At 47.2% G+C, this 27,258-nt stretch overlaps 1 protein-coding gene across 1 annotated transcript in view; it reads left to right on the forward strand.

The window, feature by feature from the left end:
- The first annotated feature begins 540 nt into the window (after positions 1–540).
- cttnbp2 (cortactin binding protein 2) overlaps positions 541–27,258 on the forward strand; it is a 77,139-nt gene continuing 50,421 nt past the window's right edge. The window contains exons 1-2 of the mRNA XM_076733099.1: positions 541–810; positions 8,190–8,297. Coding sequence (XP_076589214.1) covers positions 682–810; positions 8,190–8,297 — 237 coding nt within the window. The 5' untranslated portion in view covers positions 541–681. The remainder of the gene's footprint in view (positions 811–8,189; positions 8,298–27,258) is intronic.

The raw sequence follows: 27,258 nt of genomic DNA on the forward strand, positions 1-27,258 counted from the left end.
TGAAGCTTGTACTTGTTGTATTGGAGTATTTTTACATTGTGGAATCACTGCTTCCCCCTTTGGAAGCAGGCAGGATGTTGGCCTCCTGAAGCCTCCAGCGCAGCCAGAAGCTCCTCTTCTTCACTCTGGAGCTTCAGGACTCTCGGAGCATCGCAAGGTTACAGGTTATTTATGAGCTCAGTATTCTAAAAATGCCAGCTGTGCGATTTTGAACACGCTTTAAGAAATAAAATTAAATAGAAAAAAATCATTGAAGACTTTAAAAAATGGCTTTTTTTTTTTTTAAACCTATTTTGAATTAACTTTATCCATCCTGCTCATGGTGCTGGTGCACCGGGCCCTGAAGGTCCCTGAGCCCCGGTTTGCAGCCACTCGCTGGCTTATTTTATAGCAACGGAGGCCGGCAAATGCTGTTGTCAATCAGTCCGTCGAGACGCACCTCCTTTCCAGTTGGGAGCGCACCGGGTCTTCGCATCTGGATTTTACGCGTCGGTCGGTCCACGCCTACAAGACTGCCCGCCTCCCCCGCTGCAGCCCGCACACACGGCTGTGGGCTTTCCGACGGCGGAGACCTGTCGTCCTCTCCCCCTTTCACAGCCCTCCTCGATTTGTCAAACCTCGTCTCTCTTTCCTTTCAATGGCCGTCCCTGGCGAGATTCGCGTTCAGCAGCGCAATAGTTAATGAGTGCCGGATGCGCCCTCACTCCAGCAGACCGCTACAGTACGAAGATGGCGTCGGAGGGAGCCAGCGGGGAGCAGCCTCCTCCGGTACAAACACTGGCAACCGCCGTGCTGGGAAGCGTGGACACGGTAAGACATGAGGGTTGGGGCCAGGACGGACGCGGACCGGGGTTTTTTTTGTCGGTGTGGCGTCGGAGCGGTCTCGGGGAAAGGGGGCACGAATGCGGTGCGCATCTATTCCGCACAGGCTCGCGAAGCAACAGCGGTGGCCAGCGGGAGCTTCGCGACAGCGTCTGGAGAAAAACAAGGGGCTGGTGTCGGTTTGGGGCTCAGGAATGACTCAGAGGAGCTCAGGCGAGCACAACGCCGCGTTTTCTTAAATGTGAGCTTTAGAGGGGATTCTTTTGTTCGGCTGCTTTGACGCTGATGTTGCGCCTGATCGGAGAGAAAGCGTCGCTGGCTTCACAGGTTGGAGCTCATATATTACAGTTAATGTGTTAATACGCAGACTTGAAGCCGGCTGCCTGCAGGAGAGTTGAATCTGAAAATAGAAGGTTTCTCCCGGCTGCTTGGTTCGCTCCCTGCTGGAGCTGAAAACATCTCATTTTAATATATCTCGCATATGATCTTCATCTGGCCTGCGGGGCTGATTGTGCATGAAAAAACTGGTTTTACTGAAGTGGTCCTCCACCAATCAGTGAGTCCTCACAGGCTTCCATAGGCTGTGGGCTCACCTTGCAGAACTGAGTCCTTCCACAGGTTTACACTGATTGTCAGAACAGCTGATTGGCTCCAGAGGAGTGGAGCAGGCCAGAGTGTGTCTTTAAAGCCCCCTCCCCACTTGTCACTGACTCGTGTTGAGCTTCCCTTGCTTGTGCACACCTAGTTGTGATTTCTCACACTTGCCCTTTCGCAGGTTGCAGCTCATGTGCCAGGGCAGCGGCCCGCCACTCCGCTGTGAGCCGATCAATCTGCCGGGAGGCGGTGAGATCTTTCCCTTCCCTCCGTGATGCAGCCTGTCGGGCCGCTGCCGTCGACCCTGCAAAGCGGGCGGTTTTTGTCCTTGTCTTACTGAACTTACCCTTTGCACCACATCCTGTTGAATCGCAGGGTCTTTGGATGTGAGCTTGAGGAGGTGGGCTGCTGGAAGTGTGTGGAGTTGCTGGAATAGAAAGCTCCCTGAGGTGGGCGGACGGGTGGGTGTTGAGGTGGGGGTAGGGTCGAGTGGAGGAGATGGTGGGAGAGGAGCTGCGGGGGTGGATGGAGGGCAGAGGCAGCGCGGCGGAGGAGGGGGGTGGAGGCCCTGTTCACCAGACACCTTTCTAAATTGGTCTTAATTTCAGTGACTCAGCTGGCATAGCTGGGAGTACCGTGTCAGCCACCCCCCCCCCCCCCCCAGGACGGCCTCCAGCCCACTTTACATTTAGCGTCGAGGTGAACAGGTGCTCCGGAGACATGAGAGCCGGGCAGCCTCCTCAGCTCACCCGCCGCTCTGCCAGCACGCTCTTCCTTCTCCAGGCTCCGGCCAATGACAGGGGGGCTTCCGCCTCCATACCGCCCCCCCAACCACCACCGCCACCACCGTCGTGCCTGCGGCGGTGGTTAAATAAAGCACTTTGCTCTTTGCTCACCCCTGTCTGACTCTCTGTTGTTGGCCCAAGGTGGGGGAAGCTTCTCGTTTGTGAGGACCGGCCCTCGTGGTCCAGAGAGGGGTCAGAGGTCAACGCGAGGCACTCTGCTGCTCACCTCCCTCCCTTTTACCATCAGACCTGTTAGTTACAGCCTGCTCTGATCAACTTGAGCTGCTCTTATTTGTGCAGTTTTATTTTTGAGTTGAGGATGTGGCAACAGTCCAACAGGACGAGAAATGAAAGAATCAGACGAGGTGCGAACGAAGTCCTGAGGAGGGACGAGGCTCGACGGCAGTTTATCATGATTAAAAACGGCTTAAAATCCAAATCCTTTCGAAGGAGTTTCAATGTTTGCAACGTTACTCAAAGATGTCTGATCACCTGTTGTTGGCTGAGAGGGCAGAAGCTACATGAAAATGCATGAAATGCTCATTTCAGGTCATTCAGCTGCACTGCATCCAAAGCTGAACAGTGAGATTCCTCCATTGAAGTGAGATCAGCTGATTCATCTGTTGAACTGCAAAAACACACACTCCACTGGCCTCAGTGTTACACAGTGATGTGTTTTTCACTCACAAACACTCTTTGGCACAAACAGACAGCAGCTGCAGAGGAGAAATTAACCAGAGAACAGACAAACTTTTCGTTTTATCCGTCACAGAATTAACAGGAATTATCTGCAGCTGATCTGATCTGCTGCTGCTCGTTCCAACAGCTAAAAATGAGAAGCTGCTCCTGCTCTGTTTTCCATTGTTCTTGGCCTATAAAAAAAGAGCGAGGAGAGATAAAAGCTTTGGAGAGAGATTTGCTGGCGTTGGAGCTTAATGAATCCGTGCGTTTTGCCGACAGGGAACTGGATCCAAAATGGAACCAGCTGTTGGAAGCCATCCTTGGTGTAAACACTCACCTAGTTTAGCCATATTTAGGTGAAACTACCCCAAATTGTTGGTTTTAATCTCTCGTTGCACAGAAGAACTGAGCGCACACATCTGCAGCAGGTTCAGTCGGTCAGAGCTGAAAGCTGCTGTTTAAGGAGCAGTTTTCATGTTAGCTCTGTTTCACTTTCACTTAAATTTGGTAAAACCGGTCTTGTGTTCCTGCTGCTTTTAGAAATTACTGTTTTGATAACAGATAAGACTGATGGGAAAGCCAGAGGAAGAAGCTTCTGGTGAAAACAGAGTCCCTGTTAGATGCTCAGCTCCGTCTTCAGACCTTGCTTCAGTGCCTGGCAGGACTATTGTGTAATGGAAGCCCGAGAGCGGTCGGCGGTGGTTATGTGGGAAATGCTGCCATGTTGGAGGAGTGCCATTAACGCGAGCGGCTTTAATGTCATCGCTTCTTCTTCCTGACAACAGAATTTCTGCGCCCAGATACTGAGGGGTTCGAATGACCCTGTAAACAGCTCGGAGAGGTCATTGGAGAAGACTAACAGAGTGTGCTGTTACACTTAAAGGGTCAGTTCACCCAAATCGTGCTACTGTTTCTACGCTTACAGAAGCATTTTTGCATTCATTTGTCCAGATTTTGGGAGATCTGTCTGAGTTTCATGCTGCCACCACAGTACAGTGGAGGTGAATGGGGTTTTGCTTGTGGTGCTCCCAGTTTTTTATACTCTGGTCTATAATGTACACATATATAGGTGATTGTATTCTGAACCCTGTTGTCTTTAACAACTAAATTCCCCCGACGTGGGATCAGTGAAGTTCTTAGCTCTAGTTGCACTGATATGATGGATACGTGTCCATGCACAGAGTTTCTTTAAGCTGTCTACATGTTTAATGAAAATGAATGTTCCACTAATGTTCCCGTTTACATGCAGCCGTGCAAAAACAAACACAGCCTCCGTCTTTCATTCGTTCTTGAAAAGGTCAGAGTTGTGGTTTTTGTCCAGAAACCTGTTCAGACCACGTGTGGGCTTTTCTTTCGCGTGTGCATCATCTGCAAACTGCAGAAAAAACCCCATGTGAATGCCAACCAAAGAATGAATAATATCAGCGTATCCTGCTTCATTTGGACTAAAGCCTGATAAAGAGAAGTGCTGTTCACATGACCCGTATCAAATTCAGAATATCATCATATTTGGAACAAGAGTGTCCTTGTTTCTCTGTGCAATCCACAGTAGATCTGAAACAAATGGTTGATTAATCAATAGAAAATGAATGAATCAGCAGCCATTTTGATAATCGCAGTATTAAAGCAAAAGCTCCAAAAATTCCCCAGTTCCAGCTTCCTGTCTGCTGCTGTTCAGTTTGGAGATGTGACCCGGAGCTGTGGGGAAATGTCATCGTCACGTTTCCTTACTCTTAATTAACCAGATGATTAACGTAGAAATCAGCTCAGTAAAATCAGAATTTTGGAAGAAAAATTTAATATAAAAACTGCTCCCAGTATGAGACAGATATGTCAAAACCTGCCACTGTTGGATACACAAGAGGTAAATGAGACAATATATTTTCTGGTAATTAAGTTTAACAGGCCTTTCCCTCGTAGCCGTCGGTCACCTCTCACGGGCGTCCGTTTACAGGCTGTCGTATCACTCAGCTTTGTGCTCGCAGTAACAGGACATGACTCTCTGAGAACCTTACAGGCCTCCACAAGCTTTTGCCAGCGGAGCACGGTGGAGGAGGTCGCGCAGAGCGAGCAGTTGCCTTCCCCCGTGGCTCGGAGTGAAATGGCACAGGCCTTATTAAGTGGACCGGGGCTAACAGCGAGCCTCTGAGCGCCGGCCAGGCTGTCCGTGCCCTTGGCGCGAAGCACATGGCTCATGGAACAAATTAGTGTTCGCTTCCCTCACCTGCTGGCTGTGCAGAAATGCCGGGAGAGAAACGGCCCTCCGCCTCCACCCCCCCTCACCCTCACCTCACCTCACCTCACCCACCACCCGAGGCCCCATGACAGGACAGCGTGGCTCAGGGTTGCCGTCCATCAAGCCTCCCTGAGTCGTCCAATTCTCTGAGTGGTGAAAACGCTGCCGGGAAAGAGGGGGCTCGGGGATCGATTGGAAGGCTCGATGCGAATGAATCAATCCTTTGGAATCTCTCCTGCTTTTATTTCCAGGCTCGCCGTGATGGCATCAGAATAGAAACGTGGTTTGACTAAGCTGAAACATGTGATTGACGCAACACTTTCCAGCTCCTTGTTCTGAAAGAGAAAGGTCCACATTAGAGTGAGCAGACACAGGCCTTCGCTTGTTAAGAACTGATTTTCTGATAAAACCTGACGTGGTTTTGTTCAGCACCTGTCTCTGGAAGCTTTTTCTGGCTCAAATATCCCATTTGTAAAGAAGAGCTTTTAAAGGAGAGCGTGCTGGCCTGTTCATTCATATGGATTTATTACCTCTGGTCCTGTTCGAGCATGAACTTTTCCCCCTTGCTGTGAAGCGTCACAGGAGCGTGTAAAGGACACATAGAAGGCAACCGCTTGTTGAAATCCCACACCGGCCTTTTCAAAGTCATATTCTGTGCGTGGGACCTCTGGAGACGTGGGACTCCTTGATGAAATGGAATAATCTTGGCTGAGGCTTTGATGCAGGCTTGTAAATCAGGCCTAAATGGCCGGCTGACAACTGAACATCACCAGAACGAGCGGTAGCAATCCGGCTGATGTGCACCAGAGGCCGAGACGCTCCTCGCCTCTTTTATTTGCCTCTCCCGCCTTTGGTTTGTTAAGGTTTTATTGAACAAATAGCCTGGTGGAAAGATTCCAGATATTGGTGGTGCAGCTGGATGTGGCTTTTCCAGCAGATGGCTGCAGTAGTGGCCAGCATGATGATTTGAAATTCTTCTTTCACCAGACTCTGGTGTTATTTTTTGGCCTCTATATGTGAAATTACATCATTTTTTGACTCTACAGCCAAGAATTTCTCTCACTCATGTTCCTCACCAAGGTTTTGCCTTGAAGGAGAAAATTCCCTGTGAAGGTCCCTGAACACAACAATTTGACGCTTTGCTTTGGAATGTCGACTAACCAGGTGATGTGGTAACGTTCAGGGATGTGACCAGGAAAAAAGCTGCCTCGCTCTGGGATCAGGTGAACAGGACTCATGATCTGCATTGCCCCCAAATCCTGACGTCTTGAGAAAAGCTTCCTCTTGGTTTGTTGTCGAATTTTACATCTTGACTCTATAAAGGCCGAGCATCTGTCACATTTCTGATGTTTCGAGTTCGTCCTTAAACTGTCAGTGACTTTTCTGAGACCTGATTTCTTCACAAACCAGTAAACTAATCAAATCTTCAAATGAACAGCAAACACATAAAGAGCTCAGTCAAAAAGTCAACTTTATTGTCATCTTTGTCTATTTGGGTGAAGATGTGGGACATGTTTTTGTCCTGGTTTAATGTTTTTATTACTCCTACAGTTGAATGTGTGAGCTTCACTGTGTAGAATGATGCTTGTGCAGTTTGACACTCGAGGACTGTTTTCACAGTCTTTACTCAGAGTGTAAATTTTCTCTGCGTTAATGATTTGTGAGAGAAGAAACAGTTTAGAAGCCAGTCCTGGTCCAATATTCATCATGCACAGGTGTGATGTGGACACCTGAGGGAGAGCTGACTTCACAGTGAAGGAGGACTCATCGCTTAAACCTGTGAAATGAAAGAAAATTGCGTATTCATATATTCTGGAATGTTTAATGAGGGAGAAGGAGTCGGTGCCATTTTAAGGATTTTGATGTGATTTGACTTTTCTTCTGTAAAAACAATGTCATGCACACATTAGACAGTTTTTATGTGTGCTTTAATACACGTGTGGAGGGGATCTTTAAATAGAAAATCAACGCAAAAACTGTACATTAGGGCCTGCAGCTAGAGAGATTTTTGTCTTATTGATTAATCTAACGGTTATTTTCTTGAATGATATAGTTTATTTTGAATTTTTTGCTTGGAGCAAATTCCCACTGCATTATATGTTTTGGGTGGTTTAAACTACAATAATAAGACACATGATTCAAAGTCAGGCGAAATAAGAAAATTGACTTTGTGCCCTCCTCCGACAAACAGACTGGAGAGACCCAACAAATAAGCTTTCAATAAGTAGACCGGAAAAAGCTTTTAATTGACATGAGGGGAAGCATGAAGTGGTCTGGTCACTCCCAATTACAGTCATCTCCACCCGTGAGCCCTGCGGTTGCTCCTGACCAAATAGGTGCTTAATGACCTAGCTAAATGTAATTAGACCCTCATCGCTTCAAGGTAGGTCGGGCCATGTAGCCTAATCTGAGGGCTGCACTTAATGAGACCAGCTGGGAGTAAATGGTGCATTTGTCATATAAGCAACTTTTGTTTCCTGCTGGTCGAGTCTGCACGTGGGCGCAATGTTGGATGAGTTGTCAGATTTGTGGTTGTACTTATCTTGTCATTGTCATTTTTAGCTGTTGTCATGGCTACAGACCTCTTGGATTGTTAAGTAGGTCGATGGAGGTTTATAGTTGGTTTGATGGTCTCACATCCAAAATGAAACTGTTAAATGGTTTGTCATGAATGTTGGTTGACATTCATGATTACCAGAGGATGATCCCTGCACTTGATCTCGAGCCTCCAACAGTTCAGAAAGTCAACCTGACAAGAAGCCTCCACACATTTCCTCAATCGGAGCTATGATTGGAAGGAACCACATGATGCTAACATACTAATATCATACAGCATGTTTACACTGTTCTTGTTATATTTGCAGACTCTTCTTTCGTTCCTCTGATTATGTCCTCTGCAGTACTTTAACCTATGCTTGTGATGTCTCCGGTGATAAGGAGCTGCATTAGCTGGTGTATTTATGGAGGAATGGTTAGCTAACATGCTAAATGCTAACATCGCTACCAAGCCCTGCTTTGAAAATGAACTGCTGACCGTGTTGTGTGATTCTGACATGTTGTTTCTGTTGCAGAAATGTGAGTTCAACATGGATAACCTGAGCAAGCCGGAGCTGCTCACCCTGCTGAGCATCATGGAGGGCGAGCTGGAGGCCCGCGACCTGGTCATAGAGGCCCTGAGGGTGAGTCCAGACAACGCCAATGCACTCATTAGCGAAGCCGCCGCCATCTTAGCATTGTCAGGTTAAATCGCACACAACCTGCTCGGAGGAGATTGCCTTTGTGGGAGCCTTGAGATGATTAGCTGTAATTGTGACCCAGTATTGAGTTGGTATCGCTCGGTTTAATGAGTGATGAATGGTCGTGAATGCTGCTAAATGAAAGCAATATCACAAAATCTGAGTCGGTGGCTTTTTCCCAGAAATGTGCAAAACACTTGTGAGATCACGATGAAAGACTCTGCCCACTGTTTCTTTCTTTCCTGAGTAATTACCCGCTGATAAGCACTCTCTCTAATTGCCTTTGTTGAATGGAGCTGGCTGAGCGACTGGTTAGCATTTAGTTTCTTGCCAGAAAGGCCAGTGTGATCAAATCATTGTGTCCACCCAGCACCACCTGCTTAGCTAGCTGTAATAAACAGATGATTGAAGTCACTGGCTCTGGCTCTTGTTGTTCCTCAGCGACTATTACAAACCAATTAGGGAGAAGCTGCTTGAGTAAAAGGTGAAATTGTTTTGTGTTTGCTGTGGAAATTTGGGCCTGAAAAACAAGGGAAGTTGACAGCACCGTCTGCAGGTGATCACTGCTAAACTATGTGTTTAGCAGATTGTGAGGTGGTCTAAAGCCCCAGCAGCTGGTCAACACATAGACAGATACATATGGTTTACCTTTTTTATCCTAGGATTGCATTTATTCATTCAATTTTTGTGGCAATCCTGGTTTTTGTCTCTAAATGTTAGAAGAAGGTGACTTGCAGAACATTGAATGTCCTTACCAAAAGGTACACTCAGTACTCTGAACTACAGCAATCCTACTTTTTGGTTATTTTAAGTTGCAGTTGTAAAACTCTTCCTGCTGCTGCTGCTGTTGATGATGTAACCTCTCAACAACGGCTAAAAATCAATCATGGTTTAAAATCAGAAATCCCTGATCCAGATAAATACAATCACTGATTCCTTGGTCCCAGACCGACCTCCAAACCTTGTAGACGTCTTTGGCAGGAACAGCAGATCACTGATCCCTCATGGCGGACCAGTGTTTGTGGCGTTTGAACCAAAGTATAAAAGCTGTAATGAGTGCCTAACTAAGCTCTCATTATGCTGTGTGGTGGGCTCTGCACTTCATTTAAACAGTATGAAAGAAGACATGAGCTGCTCTCAGTACCGTGAAGTCACGAGATAGTGTGAACCTTTACTGTCCTCTGTGATTGAACTGAGTGTATATATGGCAGAGCGATGAAGGCTGGGAACAGTTTAAATGGGTGACGTATTGATCTGTAGTTACTGGATCCTGATGCCGCTCAGGTGATGGCTCTGTGGTGTCCTGAAGAACCTGTGGCGTCCTCGCGTTGGAGGTCGCTGGTTCTCTGCCGAGTTATTTCCGAACAAGCTCCTGCGCGTCCCTGTCTGCTGTTCTGTATTTAGGTCAGGATCTGCGCCTCAGTTTGTCCACGCTCTACTTTAAGGCTGTCGTCTGTTGATTGGCCGTTAATGTGGAACTCATTGACAGTGTTGGGGCTGCGGCGAGGCACGCCTTCAGTTGTAAGAATTGTTGGTGATTCCCTGAAGCAACAAGTCGAGCCTTGTCGAGTGTTTTGCCCCGTTGCTCTCCAAACATGTTGCAGGGATCGAACCTTTTGGTTGCATAGCGCCTCCATAGTTGTCCCTGTCGCTGTTATGTTTGTGCTTGAGCTCGTAGACGTTTAAGTTCAGTTTTCCTGACATTGAGCCCCTATGTGTGGCTTCACAGTCACCGACTTTGCTGATATCGAACAGCTCTTTCTTTCCACCTCACTCGACATCCCAACATCGGCTAGTTTACGGTCGTCTTCCATTCAGGTTCTTCTGTCTATCGTTTATCATTTTCACTGTGTCCCTTTCTTTAAATTTAGGACAGCCTGTGCCCCGGTGTCACCTCCTCTCTGTCTCTTGTGTTCCTGGGTTTGGTTGTTTTTCTGTTCCACCCTCACCGCCACTTCACCCATGTTTTCTTCTGGCATTAAGAATCCCTGCAGGCCCCTTCTTCCCTGTGAATGGATATCCTATCCAGGTTTCAAAGAAATAAGCCTCCTCTGTGTGCCCTGATGCCTCTTGCACAACACAATGAGCCTGTTTGTTCTGTCGCTGATAAGCCCCATCAGAGAGCGACAGAGACTGAGGCAGGCAGGAAGGAGGAAGGACCGGGAATGAAGAGGGTGGAGAGACATAAAAAAGAGTTAAGAAAGATGCATTTAGGGTGAGGGGTCCAGATCGTCGGTTTGGATCAGAGGCAAAGCGATGATGGGGGGGCGGGCGAGATGCAGAGCGAGAGGGTGAAAAATGGAGGCCTGATATCGTCTCTGACAAAGCGGGACAGTGTGACAGAGAGGATTAAGTCGACTCCCCCATCCACTCCAGCTCTCTATCCACACCCCCCCCCCCCCCCCCCAAAAGGCCTAAAGAAAAGCATCATCTGGCCACCAGCTGCAGGGTTACCAATGGGCACAAAGCTTTTTTAAAAATCCAGCCACAAATCAAACTAACCAGCCTCAATTAGTCAGCATTTCCAAAGCACCTTGCAGTGGCACACTTGTAAAGAGCTACACAAGGATCCGAACCCTGGGCCCTGGTTGTTTTAGTTCAGGTCCTCTATCTACATACGACCGATTCCCCCAGTGTGCCGTTTTACTGCTCCCACACCAAAAGCTTGGACCAAACTTCCATGGCTTGGCACGACTGCTGCGATTGTTTGTGGCGTTGGGGTATTATTAGGAGGCTTTGGTGCGGCAGATTAATTAGCGTGTGGCTAAAGCTGGCTGAGCTACCATATCAGGTTTCATCCTGGAGAAAAAGAAAGGAGGCTGTAAGCAGATTAGCCAAACGACAGCGATATCACATGATTACCGTGGCCGACGGCTACACAAGTCACCCATTCTTCTGCGCCAAGAGCTTTTCAGAGGGCATTTGGAGACTGCGTGTTCACCCAGTTATCAAAGCGGGGAACAAATCAGTTTTATTTGTGTCAGCGAAGAGGTTTAGGGTGCATTTTCAAGATGATGGAGCTGTTTTCACTATCTTACAAACAGTGCATTTAGGCTGAGTGACGGCTGAGTAGCTGCCTGAGTCAAAGTGGATAAACTCGCCAGCCAGAACAAAGATTAAGCCTTTGGCTGGTGTCCAGTGGTAATTTCCCCACTTACACAAAGAAATAGTTTTACAAAGACGCTGTGTGTAAAGACTCTTCACTGTTGATGATGTACAGAGAATGAAAGGAGAAAATTTCAGGGTCATGAAAGCACTTTTTAATGTCCCTGACATTTCAACACCACAAGAAGAAAATGTTTGGAAGCCTCTGCGTCTCCTGGTTTGCTGTCCACTGACTCCTGAGAGGAACCTGGCGACCATCTTTAATTCTGCAGGAGAGGACTGACAGCTTTAGGTTCATATAGCCTGTGTGCAGCTGGATGCCACAAACGATGAGCTAATAGAAGCTAAAAGATGCTAAAATCCACACAGAGTTGCAGAGTTTGGTCTTTTTCCCACAAGGGTGGGCATTACGGGTTATTTGATTCAGTGGTGATATAAAAAGATTGGGTTACAAGTCACTAATGCAGGTCGAACGAGACGCTAACGTCACCAGGTCAGCAGTTCCTTTTCTTTTAATGATCTAAGCAGACTAAAACTCAAACGCACGCTCCTCTGCGAGACATCGTGGACAGTTTGTCAAACAGTTTCTGGCTGGTCGGCAGTTATGTTCTGTGAGCTTTGGCCTCGGTAGGAGAGGACACCCTTACAGACGGAGGTGTCCAGATTGGACATCTGTGCTTTTGCGAAGATGACTTGATGGGATGATTTCACTGAAAACTCTTGACCTCGAAGCTTTGTGTCCAGCACAAACTTATTTACTTAGAGTGGGCAGTTATTTTCTTATTGTGCTGCATGCTGGCCCATGATGAAGTACTTACTCAGAATCTGAAGCCATCGAGCAAGACGATCAGCTTTGGATGTACTTTTACTGTTTGTGTTGAGCAGAAAACAAATATAAAGCTGAACCTTTCTGAACTTCACATCTTTGAGTAAGGATATGTGATCCCACCGTGTTTCTAAAGGTTTTATTCACAGAAATTCATTCAGCTCAGTGAGTCGCGACACTGCTTTTCAGAGCTGCAACGAATAATCAATTAGTTCTCAACTATTCGATTAATCACCAGCTATTTTAATAATTGGTTAATCATTTTCAATAAATCTTTAAGAGAAAATTCTCAGATTCCAGCTTCTTAAATGTGAATACTGTCTTGCTCTTCACTCCTCTATGACCATAAACTGAATATCTTTGAGTTGTGGACAAAATTAGACATTTTAGGACATCAAATGACTAATCGATTAATTGAGAAAAATCATTAGCTGCAGCTGTTCTGCATTTGCCACTAATGGATGAGTCCAGTGAAGTGAAGTCAGGGTTGGTGGTTCCATTCCCGTGGCAGCTGCCTGCTTTAATCAATCAGCGTTCAAACGATTGGCTTTTCTCTGCTACAGTGACCGAGCGCCGGTCCGGAGGTGCGTTGGGGTAAACATCCCCATAGACGGCCGCGTTTGGGAATCCAGATGGGCGGTCGGCGTTCCTGCCCACCGGCGTCCGGCCTCACACGGGCACGCCTCCTCGGGAGGTCATGTGATCTGCCATATGACTAAGAGAGCCGGTGGAGCTGCTGTCAGCGCTGGGCTTGTACATGCTTAGCACAACACATGCCCCGAGCCATCAGGCTTTCTCCAGCGTCACGTTATCTCCGACCATCTAGCTATTTAAGGCATGCCCTGTTGCTGGGCTTTTCCAGCCCCCCCCCCCACACACACACACGCTCTGAGCACTGTTTGTCTTCTTCTGTATATCTGTCCATCTCTTTTTGTTCCGTTTCGACTTTGTTTTCGGACACCCGTCCCTCGCTCAGCGCCGCTCGCTGCGTCTTTGTGTTGTCCGTCTTATCTCCTCGGGCAGACAGTGTGGCAGCTCATTGCTCATCATTACTGTCTTTCTCGCCGTCTCCCTCCTTCCACATGATTTGTCCTCCTCTTGCTGTATCTCTCCTTCTCTCTGGGCTGCGCAGCTAATCCGAAATATATTAAAAAACCCCGGCGCACTCCCTGAACCACGACAAGCTGCCATTTTTTCCCCCTCCCTGATAGAGAGGGATGCGTTCGAAGGCTCCCTGACGAGTTCAATCACGCGCTGTGCAAAATTTGTGAAGTAATCTTTACTTTTCATTCAAACTGAACAAAATATGGAGCAATATTATCATCATCTGCACCTGACCCATCTTTTTTTGGGGAGGTTTTGTAGATATTGGAAATGAAATTGGGACGTGAAAGCCTTTCAGTCAAGGAAAGTAATTTTTTTTTCCCATCAGCACCTTGGCAGGGTGTGTGTTGGCAGGATTTTAAGGCAAAACCACTATTGCTAAGGTAGTTTGCCAAGGAAATCTTAACTGTTTGACAATTTGGAATAACAATTTGGTTTGAAACCAGCACGGAGCGCACGATCGGCGATATCTGTGACGTGGGAATGTGCAAAGCAGACTAGCATCTAGTGCGTCTTTGTCTGTCTTACTCTTCTTTTCTCTCTTCTGGTCCAAAATCAAGTGTGCACTTTTTGGGTTAAACACACACACACACACACACACACACACACACAAGCCAATCAGCATCCTGCTCCGATCGCTCGGCTGCCTAGCAACCAGACCCCCCAACCCGGACCCTCCTCCTCAAGCTCCCAGGCTCGTGTTTCACTGCCACCCACCGACATGACACTTAGGAATGAGGCTACAAAGACTCAGTCAGGCTCACTCTCAAGCCACCACCAACCCCCCCGTTTCAGGGGAGGTGGTATGACCCGTTAGTGGACGTCTCCGGAGAGACGGTGTCTTATGACAGTCTTTTCTTTTTTTCTTTTTTTTTTGTTTTTTGTTTTTTTCTGGGTTGGTTTTGAAGGGCTGTCAATCAATGAAGAAGACGGGATCAGTCCCGGGGGGGGGGGGGGGGACTGTCTCAGAGTTGAAAGAGCATGTCTGAGTGTGTGTGTGTGTGTGTTAGTATGCATGTATAATGCATGCGGGGCTACAACTAAGGATTATTTTCACACCCACGAATCTGTTGTTCTTTTGAAGAATCCGTCTGTAAAATGTCAGGAAACGATTTTAATAAATTGTGCTACAAGTTCTCAGAGTCCGAAGTGACATTTAGGATTTATTTGGCATTTGGGCTCGAGTATGGATCTAAACACTTATGAAAATAGCTGTTGATTGATTTCCTGTTCGTGCTGTTGTTTGTTTCAGGTCGTGCTCTGCAGATAACAGCCCCCCCCCCCCCCCCCCCCCCCCACACACACAGAAATGACCCAGTGTAACTAACTAACTGTTCAGTTTCGCCTTCGCTCTCCACCACGTTTCTTTGCCTTCTGCAGATTTCCTGCATAACATTTGAAGAACGTCGTCCAAATCATGGAAAATGTTGCGTTGGTGTCCCACATTTCCCATCATGCCGAGTGCTGCACTGAGTAGTTCAATACTTAAATTTGCTGTTTTAAGTTACTTTTTGTTCATGTGTCGCTCAGAACTCGGTGGCTTATGTCGGTAATTGTCATTTTCAGCCATTAGTGACGTGGCTGTTTCAGTTCTGGACCCCAGCTGTGCTTCACCGCTGTGTTTCTGTCCTCCGCTGAATGTCATCAAAGGGTCGACATCTCTGCGATCTGCTTCACGTCTCACTAAACGGTAATATGAAACAACTGAACCCCCTCGTTCGTCTGAATGGGACCGTTGCTTTGATCCAGTTTGTGTTGATGCAGATGTTTCCAGCAGAGGAGCAAAAGTTTGTTGAACCTGGTTCGTCCATCATCCCTCCAAGTCCTGCAGTGGCCAGTAAAACACAGGCGAGCTCGCACTGCTGATGCTGCTCTTATCTTATCTTATCTTATCTTATCTTAAAGGTTTGAATGAAGAAAAAGAAATTAATCGATAATTATCGATAATTATAAACAGTCTGTTTATGAGACAGCATCGTTCTTCTTCTTCTTGTTTGTTAATGTCGATTATTCCGTGATGTTAATGTTAATAATCCGTTTTGATTATCTGCCGTGTTGCTGCCATTTTAAACCATTAATATGAGTAGAGGACGTGGTTTAGCCTTCCTCCTCGCTGTGGGCGAGAACGCCTGCAGAAGGTTAATGTAAATGTTTTCATGTTGAAGAGCAGCAGAAGGCTTTCCGTCCCCTCGCTGTGTCTCCTGTCTGGACGTCCGACACGCGTCCACGTGCGTGCGCCCGCTGCGCGTCGCGTACGTGCAGAAATCCTCGCCGTGAAACGAAGCGATCGGTGAAGTGCTCAGGAAGTAGGTCATAGCAACCATCGCTCTTTCTCTCTTAATCCTCCCTGAGTGTAACCCCCCCCCCCCTTTACAGGCCTACATTTCACTCCTCAGCCCCCCTCTCTCTCCTCATTGTTGACATAATTATATAACATACGCCGTTCGGTCGAGGCTTTTATCTAAAGTGCCTCGCGGTGCTGCGAGTGCACATGTCTGTAACATGGGTGGCCCCGCTGGGAATCGAACCCCCAGCTCCGGCAGCGATCTGCGGCTGTTTGTCCACACGGGGAACGTGAAGTGTGAGCTGGGACGCCTGAATGTTTTTGTGTTTCTGGGTCAAAATAAAATCAGATTCTTTCAGGGAAGCGTCCACAGTGCTGTGAGTTATTTACTGTGTGAGAGTGAAGGAAGCGATAATGTGATTTATCAGCTGTCACTTCTGCTCAGCATCAATGAATCTGCTGATTATTTGTTTTAATTAATCAGTCTGTAAGATAGTGAAAAACGCCAGAACCCGAGCGGACGTCCTTAAATTGCTCGTCCTGTCCAAAGATAATCAGGTTATGAAGATGTGAAAAAGCTTCAAATCGTCAGAGAGAATAAATATGTCAACAACAAATGAGTGAGAATTAAATGCTGTTGATCAATCAACTAATTGTTTCCTTGTTATCAGTGTGAAAGCTGGTCTCATCAAGCGTCCCCGTGATGCTTTCAGGGAACAGAAGGGACGGGAAAGTGTCTCATGTTGGCGAGTTTTGTCTTTGGATGCGTTTGTTTTCTGACCTGTGACGTCTCAGTTTGCGTGGGCGGTGCTTCCTGTTTGCAGTATCTTAACAGTGACAGCTGGACGCGAGCGGTTTGTTAGGATTTCGTGTAGCTGATGCTTCTCGGTGCTTGGTGTGTCGTATGTTTGTCTCCCTGCACACACGCGTGTGGAGACAACATTAACCCAGGGCTGCACGCTGCAGCACAGCGTGGACACAAAGCCCGTTTGGTTAAGCTGTCCTGTTCTGTTTTTTCCTGGTTGCAGAGTCATTGCAGAGTTTATTCTATTAGGCGGTCTTGAACGCACCCCAGATTCAGATCCAGCACATGGTTGAAAACTTTGATTTAAACATCCAGAAATCCTGCACAAACACGAATGATCAGCTGATTTATGCGTTACCCAGGGAATTAAACCCACAACACTGGCTTTCTAAGTGCCTTGCCAAGTGGCCATGGCTCCCTTCCTCTTCCTCTTCCTCTTCCTCTTCCCTTCTCTAAACCTCCCTGCTGTTCCACTTTTCTGTCATCCCCCTCTCTCTCTGTCTCTGAGTCTCTCGGTCAGTTGATTTGATGACATGGCTGCTGTTTGATGTGGGCTGAAAGTGTCATGAACACTCTCAACTCTCTCTCACACGCACACACACACACACACACACACACACACACACACTGCAGCTCCACGTGATGAGGTTGGGAATGAAATGAGAGATGGCAACAGAAACACAGAAATAGTCGACGCTGCTCGCCTTACCGGATCCTTCTGAGCACTTCTACAATGGAGTTTGGATTTGTAAAACAATTTGTGTGTGTGTGTGTGTGTGTGTGTGTGTGTGTGTGTATTCAGAGTCTTGTGAGAGGCGTAGAACTGAATTTGGAAGCCCTGACCTGATTTGCTGCTCTTCTTCTGTGGAGAGTTTGTCGGTGTGTCAGTACTTGAAGGAGCTCAGAGGAAGAAGAGGAGGAAGATGAAACAAACAGAGAAACGCAGTAAAAGATTTCTGATGAATTTGCTGTAAAATGTGAAGGAAGAGAAGCTCATCAGCATTTGAAAAGAGGTGGAGGTGTGTCTGAAAACCCGTCACGGTACTGATATTCATCACAATATGCACAGTACTTCCAACATGTTGAGGCTGATGCTCATTGACTGCAGCTGAGATATTTAAGGGGAGTAACGAGTCGATCGGTCAGACTGAAGTTATTTATCGAAGAGAAATGCCAAAGAAGTGACCTGCTCCAGCTCCACCAATCAGAGGAGCGATTACTCTTCCTCTCTTTTCTGATTGGACGTTTGTCCGACGTTTTATTCTAAAAGTAATCATGAGAAAAAATCCTGAGTTGCAGATGTAAATAAAAATCCTCTACTTATGGACAAATCTCACCCCTTGGCCACTTTAATAGGTACGCCTGTACAGTCTAATGCAGCTCTGCCACATGTTCTTTCTTAATGAAGATGATGTGTTCAGGGGTGTTAGTTCACCTGGATGTCCAGGATGTCGAAATGTCGACTTCTGCTCATGACTGTTATGTTTGTGGGCTTTTGTAACTTTTTAAGTATTTTATGGTTTTGTTAATCTGGATGTTTATTACTGAGGGTGGAGTCAGCAGTGTTTTTATACTGCGCGACAAAACACTTTTCTTATGTCTATGAGAAAAACCTCTCATATTGTTAGCATGTGAACGTTATTATCTTCAGGTGCTTCCATGTCTGAGCTGTTGTGTTGGATTGCATTAGATTGGACAGGTGTTCCTAATAAAGCGGCCACTGGGCGTTTACGTTCACATAGCGCGACCCCCGGCAGGTGCCATTTCAGCGAACTGCCATTTTGTTTAGCGGTTTAGCCGACGCCTGTTCTGTGCTACAGAGGAGTAAAAGTGATGGGCATCATCATCGCTGTCATGCGTACCGAACACACACCTACTGTAAGTGCACACATCTCTCACACACACACACATCCATTTACACTCACTCAAACACACACATTGCCTTAGGTGTGTGTGTGTGTGCGCTTCTCTCACACACCATTTAATAGCGAGTGGGTGTTCAGCTGGAGCAGAATGAGAGCAGCAGCTGTGAGTGGTCGACTTCAGGTTACCGGTGGGGGGGTGGGGGTGGGGGGGCTCTAAAAATACGAGGGACCTCGTTGTTTCGTTTCTGTCATCTTTTCAGCGCTTTTCTCTTCTCCTTTATTTCTGCACATGAAATAATATTTGTGCCCGTCTGCTCGGCCCGTTAACCCGCCGCTGACGTAGCCAGAGGCGGCGGAGAGGAGCGTGGGAGTTCTCCAGCTGCAGCAGGAGGAGCTCGCAGGGAGCGCGGCAGATAGAACTTCACTGCTATTAGCTGTGCTAGAAATGAGAGCAGATGCAATTAATGCAGGATGGCAGAATAACGCCCACCGTGACGCCGCGTCTGCAGCGGCGTCACTGCTGGCACTGCGAGGAGCTCAAACGCTGCCTGAATGTGAGACCGATTGAGGCTTTTCATGATTTTTAAAGCTCTTCTACAACATCGCGTCTCCCAAATGAAAGTATATTTATATTCCCAGATGAGTCTGAAGGGTTAATCCTAACGATCGCTGATGCGTCAGTGTCTTTTCAGGATTATTCACCCCTGAAAAATGTTTGTTTACGACGTGTGTTTCTATAAAAACTTTAATCAGCTCATATATGTTTATTAGATCAGCAAATGTTTTCATCGGTATTGGCCACAAAATTTCATGATCGGTCTGGATGCAGTTATCATAAATTAAGGCTTTTTCAGCTTCTGCTTTGAGTTTCACCGTGTAAATCATGAACCTCTGGGCTGCTTTACGGCTCGAAACGGGAAGAGGACTTTATGCGAAGCGTCTTCATCCTGAGGCGGCAGCAGCAGCAGCACAGCGTCATTTACACAAAGATACTATCACAATGAATTTGAAAACGATTTTCTGACGAGGAAAGCAATTTGCCAACAATTAAAGCAGCTTTTTATGCCTCAGCTCTTTCAGTAATGGCCTTTCATCTTTGTAAACCTCAATGAGGGCCCGATTTCTTAATTTTTCCTCCACGTTTTTCTCCGTTGTGCTCAGAAATATTCATCTCTGAATGTTTAGCAGCCTTTAATGTGCTGTTGGTAGAGCCTTAAAAATAGAGTCCTGTGAAAGGGGCCCTTCAGGGTCGCTCAGCCCGCAGCTGATATCGAACACGCTCTAATGTTCAGGCTCAGCCCTGCTGAAGTGCCCTGGAGCAAAACGAGCTGAACCACCCACCCGGTGGTCGCCTAACGCCTCAGGTAGATGCACCGCGTCTGCGCCACGGAGGGTTCGCCAAGAAGCAGCGCCGTTGAGCTCGCCTGCGAGTCGGTGATGGAAAGATGGCGGCCGACTCTCAACATGTGTGAAGTGATGGGAGGAGGTGTGTGAGAGGCTGTGAGCAGGAGAGACGCTCCAATCTGAAATGTCAAAGAACGACTGAGTCATTAGAAAATGGAGGCTGTCACAGTGTGGGACTGTGGGCTGACGCCAAGGGAACGCAGGATGCCGGAGAGACGGCGAAGATGATGATGATGATGATGATGATGAGGGCTGTCATCTGATGGACTGTCATGACGTTTCACACCGACGTTCATGATCCTCAGAGGATCAATCCGTCTGACTTTAGTGATTGTGTGATTTGTCCTCTAGCGCCACCGTGAGGCTCACCTGTGATTTTGAGGGAAATGTGTCAGCTGTTGGATCGACGGCGGTGACATTCCTTTGACTGCATGTTGCTACTTTGATCACGAAGGCGTCACAACTTTACAGAATGTATTGGCTGCAGCGTAGAGTGGAATTGAGTGTTTATACTTTATAGTTTAGAGGATATTATAGATCGAAGGTGAACCTGACAGCAGCGTGGATTCATCGATACGCTGCACAGCGAAGCTACTGATATTTCAGGGCCGTGGTCGAGGTCATAGACTCTAACTTACACAAACCTCAGTCAGATAAAGGATCAATAAATCAGGCTGACTGGACAAACAGTCAACTGAACGACCCCTCTGCCCCTGCAGGCTCTTCTCTGAGGGGGGGGGTTAACGAGGGGATGCATTGGTGTCATTTTGCTAACAAAGGGGACGACGTCACCCCTCAAATCTACTGCAGATACCAAAAGACGTGAGCAAAGCATGTAACCTGGTAGAGAAGTGGTTGTGTCATCTGTGCGAATGTGAAATGGGACGTGGTTAAAGAGCACACATCAAACAAACAAACAAACGACGGGGGATTGTTCCGTTTTTAGCGCGTTCACGGTCGTTTTAACCGTCATCGCATCCGGATGTTCCAGCTGGAGGTTTTAGTTGAGTCAGTGTGGGAATAAGGGCCTCCACCTCCTTTTCCGTTTCAGCCATTAATCGATTGCGCCTCCCTCCCGCACGACTTGCTCCCTCCCTGTTGGGCTCACGGTAATGCATTGTAGCGAAAGCAATTAAATTTACAAGCATTCAGCAGCTACTACAGCACTCCATCTGCGTGCTCCGCTCTCAGACTCGCCTTTCCTCTCCAAGGCAACGGCAGTAACAAACACCCGGCCCTCCTCTCCATCCCCGCTTTAATGCTCTTCGTGGCGCGACGCTCGCGCTGTTCCGCTCAGGGTGAACCAGGGCGTCGAGCCGTGGGAGGGGGCTGGAGGTCGTGACTGATGTGGGAGAGGAAAAAGCCGTCGAGGGGCCTGAGAGTTCTGCCGCAGCACAGCTACCGCTTTGTCTAGACGTCGAGTTACTGCGAAACACTGGCTGCTCTGTTCTTGCCCTTGACAGCAGTTTCTGGTCCGATCGGCAGAAAACAAGGTGGAAAAAGTGCAGTCGTACGTGTCTGCTTCTCATCCCGAGGCTCTCTGTGTCTGACAGAGGCAGAGGTCACACCTGTTGGACTACAGAGAGCAGCTTCATCCACAACAATAGAGATGTAAATGAACAAGGTGCTTCCTCTGTAAGGGCTGATATTCTTGTCTGAGTGAGATTCACGTTCTTGAAAGTGGCGCTTTCATCTGGAATACACCAACGCAGCCTTTGTTCCTTCAAAAGTTAATGAAGTAAAGATAATCTTGGTGTTAAGATGACTTTGGGAAATCATGTAGGGCTCATATACATACGCAGGCTGGTGCAGAGTAATGCTTCACATATGGCTTCTGAGCACAGGCTGTTAGGTAATCACAGATTTGCACATCAAACAAGTGGAATTAAAAGACGCATAACGAGGTGAACATAAGTAAGAGGTGCGCTGTGGGATTTTCATCATCTTTTAACAGTCCAAACCTCAAATATTCAGCTTACAAAGACGTGAGAAAAGCAGCAACAGCTCACATTTAAGAGGCTGGAATCAGTGAACGTTGGACTTCATGATACTCGACTTGAAGTGATTGATGTTCTGCTGATCAGTGAACCGACTGATCAGCTTCTGATTGCAACACTTCAACAGAAAGTGCTGGACTCACAGGTGGATTTAATGCTGGTAGTTCAGAGTAAATCTCTCTGCAGCTCCATTCCTTTTTGGGTCAAACATGACATGTTTCTGCACAATCATTCAGCTCTGCTTCCGTGAGGCACGTGACCTCGTCCTGCTGCCGCTGAGGCCTGACTGAACGCAGGCTTTTATTCCGTCCTGCTCATTTCACTAATTAGTTCGTCCTCCCCGGATGAAGACTTGCTAATCAGCAGAATCAGCCACGCTGGTGGTTTGTTGGACTGAAAAGCAGCAGACTCCAGGGCTTTAATGGCACAGAGTGACTGTTTCGCAGAGTGCCAGCTCCTCTCTGTTCGACAGACACTGTGTAGAGGGCGTACCTGCTGCTGCGGCCCTGCCGGTGTGCCAGTGACCCTCCGTTTCACACCAGGGCTGCTTCTCGCCTCGCCAGCCGGCCGCGTGGCAAGACGGGACTGTGCCAGGGCTGTTTGGGCGCCCGGGACCTGGAGATGGTGTGAAAAGAGCTCCATCCTACTCAAACTGTGATCCCACACCGTTATTCACCGATTGGCTCTCTGCAGAAACTAATGGTTTTCAGACAAACTACAAAATGAATGACGTAACATTCCCTGATACTTCGAAAAGCTTCGAGCAGTTTGACTCCAAAATGAGATAAACAGTCAGAAAAATGTGTAAACACACTGTTGAGAATCAGAAATCACCTCAGGAATAAAATTTGTTGGTGTTTTTCGAACCGCTGAATTAAAGGCCTTCTTAAAGGAACAGCTGGCATCAGTCATCGAGTGTATGGAAATATGCTGCATGTCACCGGGAGTTAAAGCGGTAAAAGCACCAAATTAACGCCGAAATGCTGATTTGATTCATGTGAATATATTTAGTGGAGCGGTTGAGCAGTTTTGATGATTCGTTAGTTGTTCAAGTCATTTATTAAGTCATGTTTCCATCTCAAATGTGAGGATGTGGTTTGTTTTCTGAAGCGTTCCTGTGTTCATCTCCTTCATCCAGTCATGATCCTCTCACCTGTTACCAGTCAGCCTGTGTACCTGTGGAATGTTCCAAACAGGTGTTTTTGGAGCGTTCCACATGCTGCATCAGATTCACAGTAAGCAGACGTAAGGATTGACAAAATGATCACATTCTGTTTTATTTTACACATTTTGTTCCAACTTCTTTGGAATCAGAGTTGTAAATTGAGGATATTTGGATTTGGGTTTGTCAGTTGAAACCTCACTATGTTTTTGACTTTTTAGTGACTAATTAATTAACTGAAACACACCAACAGATCAGCTGATGAGGGACGGAAAAGGTACTTGCAGCCAAATGCCTTCATGTAGTTTAATGTACAAACAAAGCAATGTCCACATCAGACGCTCGTCATTCCCCAGTGATTCCACTTTTAATAAAATTGTTTTTCACATTCATTGTTTTCCATCATGCTGAATACTGGAGAAGACGTTAAAACCAGTTTACGGTCAAGCCAACGCCTTTTACTGCTGCGCGTACGCCACAAGCCTTCATCGCTGGGGTTGCTTTTCTTCTGCCCTTCCCAGGCTGTTTTCATTCGGCTCTATGAAATGTTGTTTTTAACAGTGCCAGGAGGCACCGCGTCATTACAGCGCGGTCTCTTTATGGGAAGCCCTGGTATGTACATTAGAGGTTTTGTGAAGGGAGGAGGCATTAGGAAGGGACGGGGGGGTGTTTGGAGCTCATGTCGACTCTCCGAGGCTCGTCTTTTACGTGTGTTTGTGTTGCAGTATTTCTGTCTTCGTCAGGACCAATTTGGGTTTCGACCTGCAGAGTCAAGACATTTTTGCAAAGTGATGAAGTTTTGGCTGATCTTCACTGGTGCTGTGAACCAAAATGGGGTTTCAGGCTTAAGGTTTAATGAAGATCAGGTTGAGATACATACTGCGATGTAAAGGTTTGAGCTAAACGAATGAAAATGGGCGCCGTGTGCTATGCATGAGTTTTTGGAAGATGAAGAGAGGAAGAAGGTGACGAAGGACTCAGATGTCCATGCAGGCAGGTTTCTTATCCACCTGATGGAGATGAAGAGTAACTCGGTTGCCAGTTTATTAGCTTCATTAGCAGAAATAAAAAGTAGCCCTGTAATAAATCCCAACTTGATGAAGGTTTTAAATGTTTTTGTTGAAACTGTTTTCTGAGAAGTTTATTCCCATTTTGGAGCCTGTTTTTTTTGTGTTCTGCTGCTGAATTAGTCTTTCTGAAATTTTGTCCGCCTCATTTATATCAATGAGCGCAGACTAAAGCCTGGAACAGAAGGAACATCCTCCAACCTGACTGAAAACAAGAGGCTGACCTTCACTGCGGTGCAGTTGTATAAACTGCAGGTTTAGCCAGGCGTTCCTAATAAACTGGCAGCTGAGGTTATGCACTCACTTTCTGGGGATGGACGGAGTAAAAGTCATACCTTTGGCAGCGTAACACCATTTGTCCTGCTGTAAAATTGTCATTTTAAAGCTTAATAATGGTGAAACTCCCTCAGAGAGGAGTTTATTAAGCTCTGTGGTTTGAAGGGCTGGAAAACAGTTTTCCATCAGAAGATCTCACAACTCCACAGAATCCTCCAGATCTCTCCGACGCAGCCTCAGCAAAACCTGATTCCAGCTCGGCCACGCTCGACCGACCAAACCAAAGTTTTCTTTAAATCTTCCCAGTTTTGAGCCTTTTCACACGGCGGGAGAGTCTGACCTCGCCTGGGGCTGAAGATGTTCCTCTGTCCTCACCCTCCACCCCCCGCCTCCTCCCTCCTCCTCCCTCCTCCCTCCTCCCTCCTCACTCTAATAACCTCTTATCTGAGAATAAAGAATCACTTCCACCTGTCTCCTCTGCCGGTCTCGCTCTCGTCCTTGTACCTCTTTATCTTACATGGTCATTTCAGTGTCACGGGCGCTTCGCTCTGACTGATTCTTCCTCTCTCATTCCGTCTGTCATCCAGAAATTGAAGCTTATTCTGCTGTGGCACTCATGAGCAGATTTTTGAATTAAAACATCTGTTTCTTAACTTTTACCAATTAATCCTTCTGCTCGAATCCTCTCCACGTCCCTGCTTACTGCCCTTTATAGGCGTCCTCTGGCCAGTCGGTGGCATCGATTTAAAATTCTCTGCGTATTTGACATTTTCTGAGCAGCTGGGAGGGAAATTGTGATCTAATGAACCTGCAGTGGGATGCAGACGTGCAGGTCTGCTCTCTTGTTCATGCTAGAGAGACACAAAGCTGCAGTGAATCTCGGTTTTACAGATTGGTTGAGCATTAACCTTTTTAAGTGCACATGCTGATTAGGTTCACAAATGGTCAACCGCCATTACTTGCCACCTTGGTGAGCTGCAGCCAGCTGTAGCCTCACGTCAGGATCGTGCATGCTCTTACGCAGCAGGAAAATTTGGCCTGAGAACGTCGTTGTTTGTGTAATTAAAAGAGAAAACGTTCGACCGAAGTGATGTCGCGTGAGCAGCCTGCTCAGTTTGTCTGAGTGGGCTGGCGGTTATGTAGACGCTCAGTTCAAAGCTGGGATTTCAGTCATTATCTCAGCCTTCAGCCCACGATACGCTGCGCCTCTTTTCTCCAACTTGTAGCTCATTGACTGCGTTTAACAGGCAGCCTGACGGTCCGTCGGCTGGACTGACTTCACTGCATCCCCAAAGACATGAGACCTCCTCTTCCCTGTGAGTCAGTCTCCATAAAAGCTGGTTGAAATGGTGGATAATCCCGTCGGCACACATGAGAGCAGGCAGGGTCTGTGGAGTCGGCGTCTGCTCTGGGCTGTTTGTCACTGGGATCTTCAGCAGGAGCCCAAACCCGTCGATCCAGACCTGTCATGGCTCATAGCTGTGAGGGACGGATCCAGACTCTCTGCACATCTCCGACTCTTTTTCTGTCTGTCTCTTACTGCGTAGACCCTGGTGAGCCTCAAATCCTCCCTCATGATTTCTACTTTGGGTTCTTCTCATCAGGAACCTTTGTTTTCGCTCCTTTTCCTGCCGACCTTCCTGCAAATCCAACTCATCCACATTTAAGACGTTTAATCAGACCGACCTCCTGCACTGTGCTGAGCAACGACTGAAGTGTCAGGGCTCACAGCGAGGGCTAACGGCTAACCGCTAACCGCTGTTCAAGTTTGATCTAATAACCTATCGATTGTTGAAATGATTAATCGACTTCATACGATGACTCAGCGGCTCCCATTTAGCTGTTTCTTAAATTGATCTTCACCAACAACACATTGTCCAACCGTAATCGTCGCCATGACCGATGCAATGCTAGGCTAGCTAGCTAGCCAACTTACCAAGACGAGCCTTCATCATCCAGAGATGGAGGCCAGCGTGCCTCCTCTTCACATGCCCCACCATAACTGATGAATGTCAGCTTTGCGGATGTTTCAGTTCACAACCTTTTGGGTCGAGCTCAGAGTGAAATGCTCCCACGCTGTGGAGGCTTTTGGTCGTGACGGTGTTGCCGGTGGGTGATTTTTAGGCAACCACGTCACAGCCGCTGTGTGCTAATGAAAGTTAAAGGAAAGATGTGAAAAGAAATTCTCTGAACTTTGAAGAACTTTTCAAAGAACTTCTTCATGTTCAGTTCTTTGAGGTCCAGGATGGATTTGTATTTGTGCACTTCAGCTGGAGCAGAGTACACTGTTGTTGTCGTAATTTAACGAACTAACTCAGGAAACATCATGCTGCTGGAAACTCTTGGAGATTAGACTAAATGATCAGTTCCGATGTGAGTGTGCAGATCTCGGTCCTCCTCTAAGAATCAGCCCAAACACTCTGGCGTATTTGCAGCTGTAGACTGGTTCTGCTGTAGACTTGCTGTTTGCCGTCCTCCTGCTGGGGCTGAACACTGAAAACACGCTCAGGCCTCAGTGCTGTTTTGCAGCCCGGCAGTCTTTCCCAGGGTGACAAGTGACCACCAGCCATAACCAGACTCTTCTATAAAAAGAGGCTGGTTGTGGCTGTGGCATTTTGTCTTCCCTGCGAGCCGCTTTGGCAGGTAACCCGTCATTCAGACGTCCGCTTTTCTTCCAAAAGTGTCATTTCTGGTAAAATAGTGAAACTCCAGCGTTTACTGGCTGCTGCGGCCTTTTGACAAACAATTTCATTTCCTGCTCGGAGCATCATGGTGTTGTTTTTCTGTCTATATTTGTCTTTGTTGGTGATAGGGTGGTGTGTGTGTGTGTGTGTGTGTGTGTGTGTGTGTGTGTGTGTGCGTGTGCGTGTGTGTGTGTGGTCAGGTGTCCAGGGTTGCTGAGCTCTGTGTTTTTAACTGATGTGTGATATCAGAGGAGCTGTTGGATACGGGCCCTTTGGCTTGTACCTCGGCCTTTTTCATCTCCCCTCTCTTGCCAAGCCGGTGGTA

The sequence above is a fragment of the Chaetodon auriga genome, chromosome 6 (assembly GCF_051107435.1).
Source record: "Chaetodon auriga isolate fChaAug3 chromosome 6, fChaAug3.hap1, whole genome shotgun sequence".
Lineage (NCBI taxonomy): Eukaryota > Metazoa > Chordata > Actinopteri > Chaetodontiformes > Chaetodontidae > Chaetodon > Chaetodon auriga.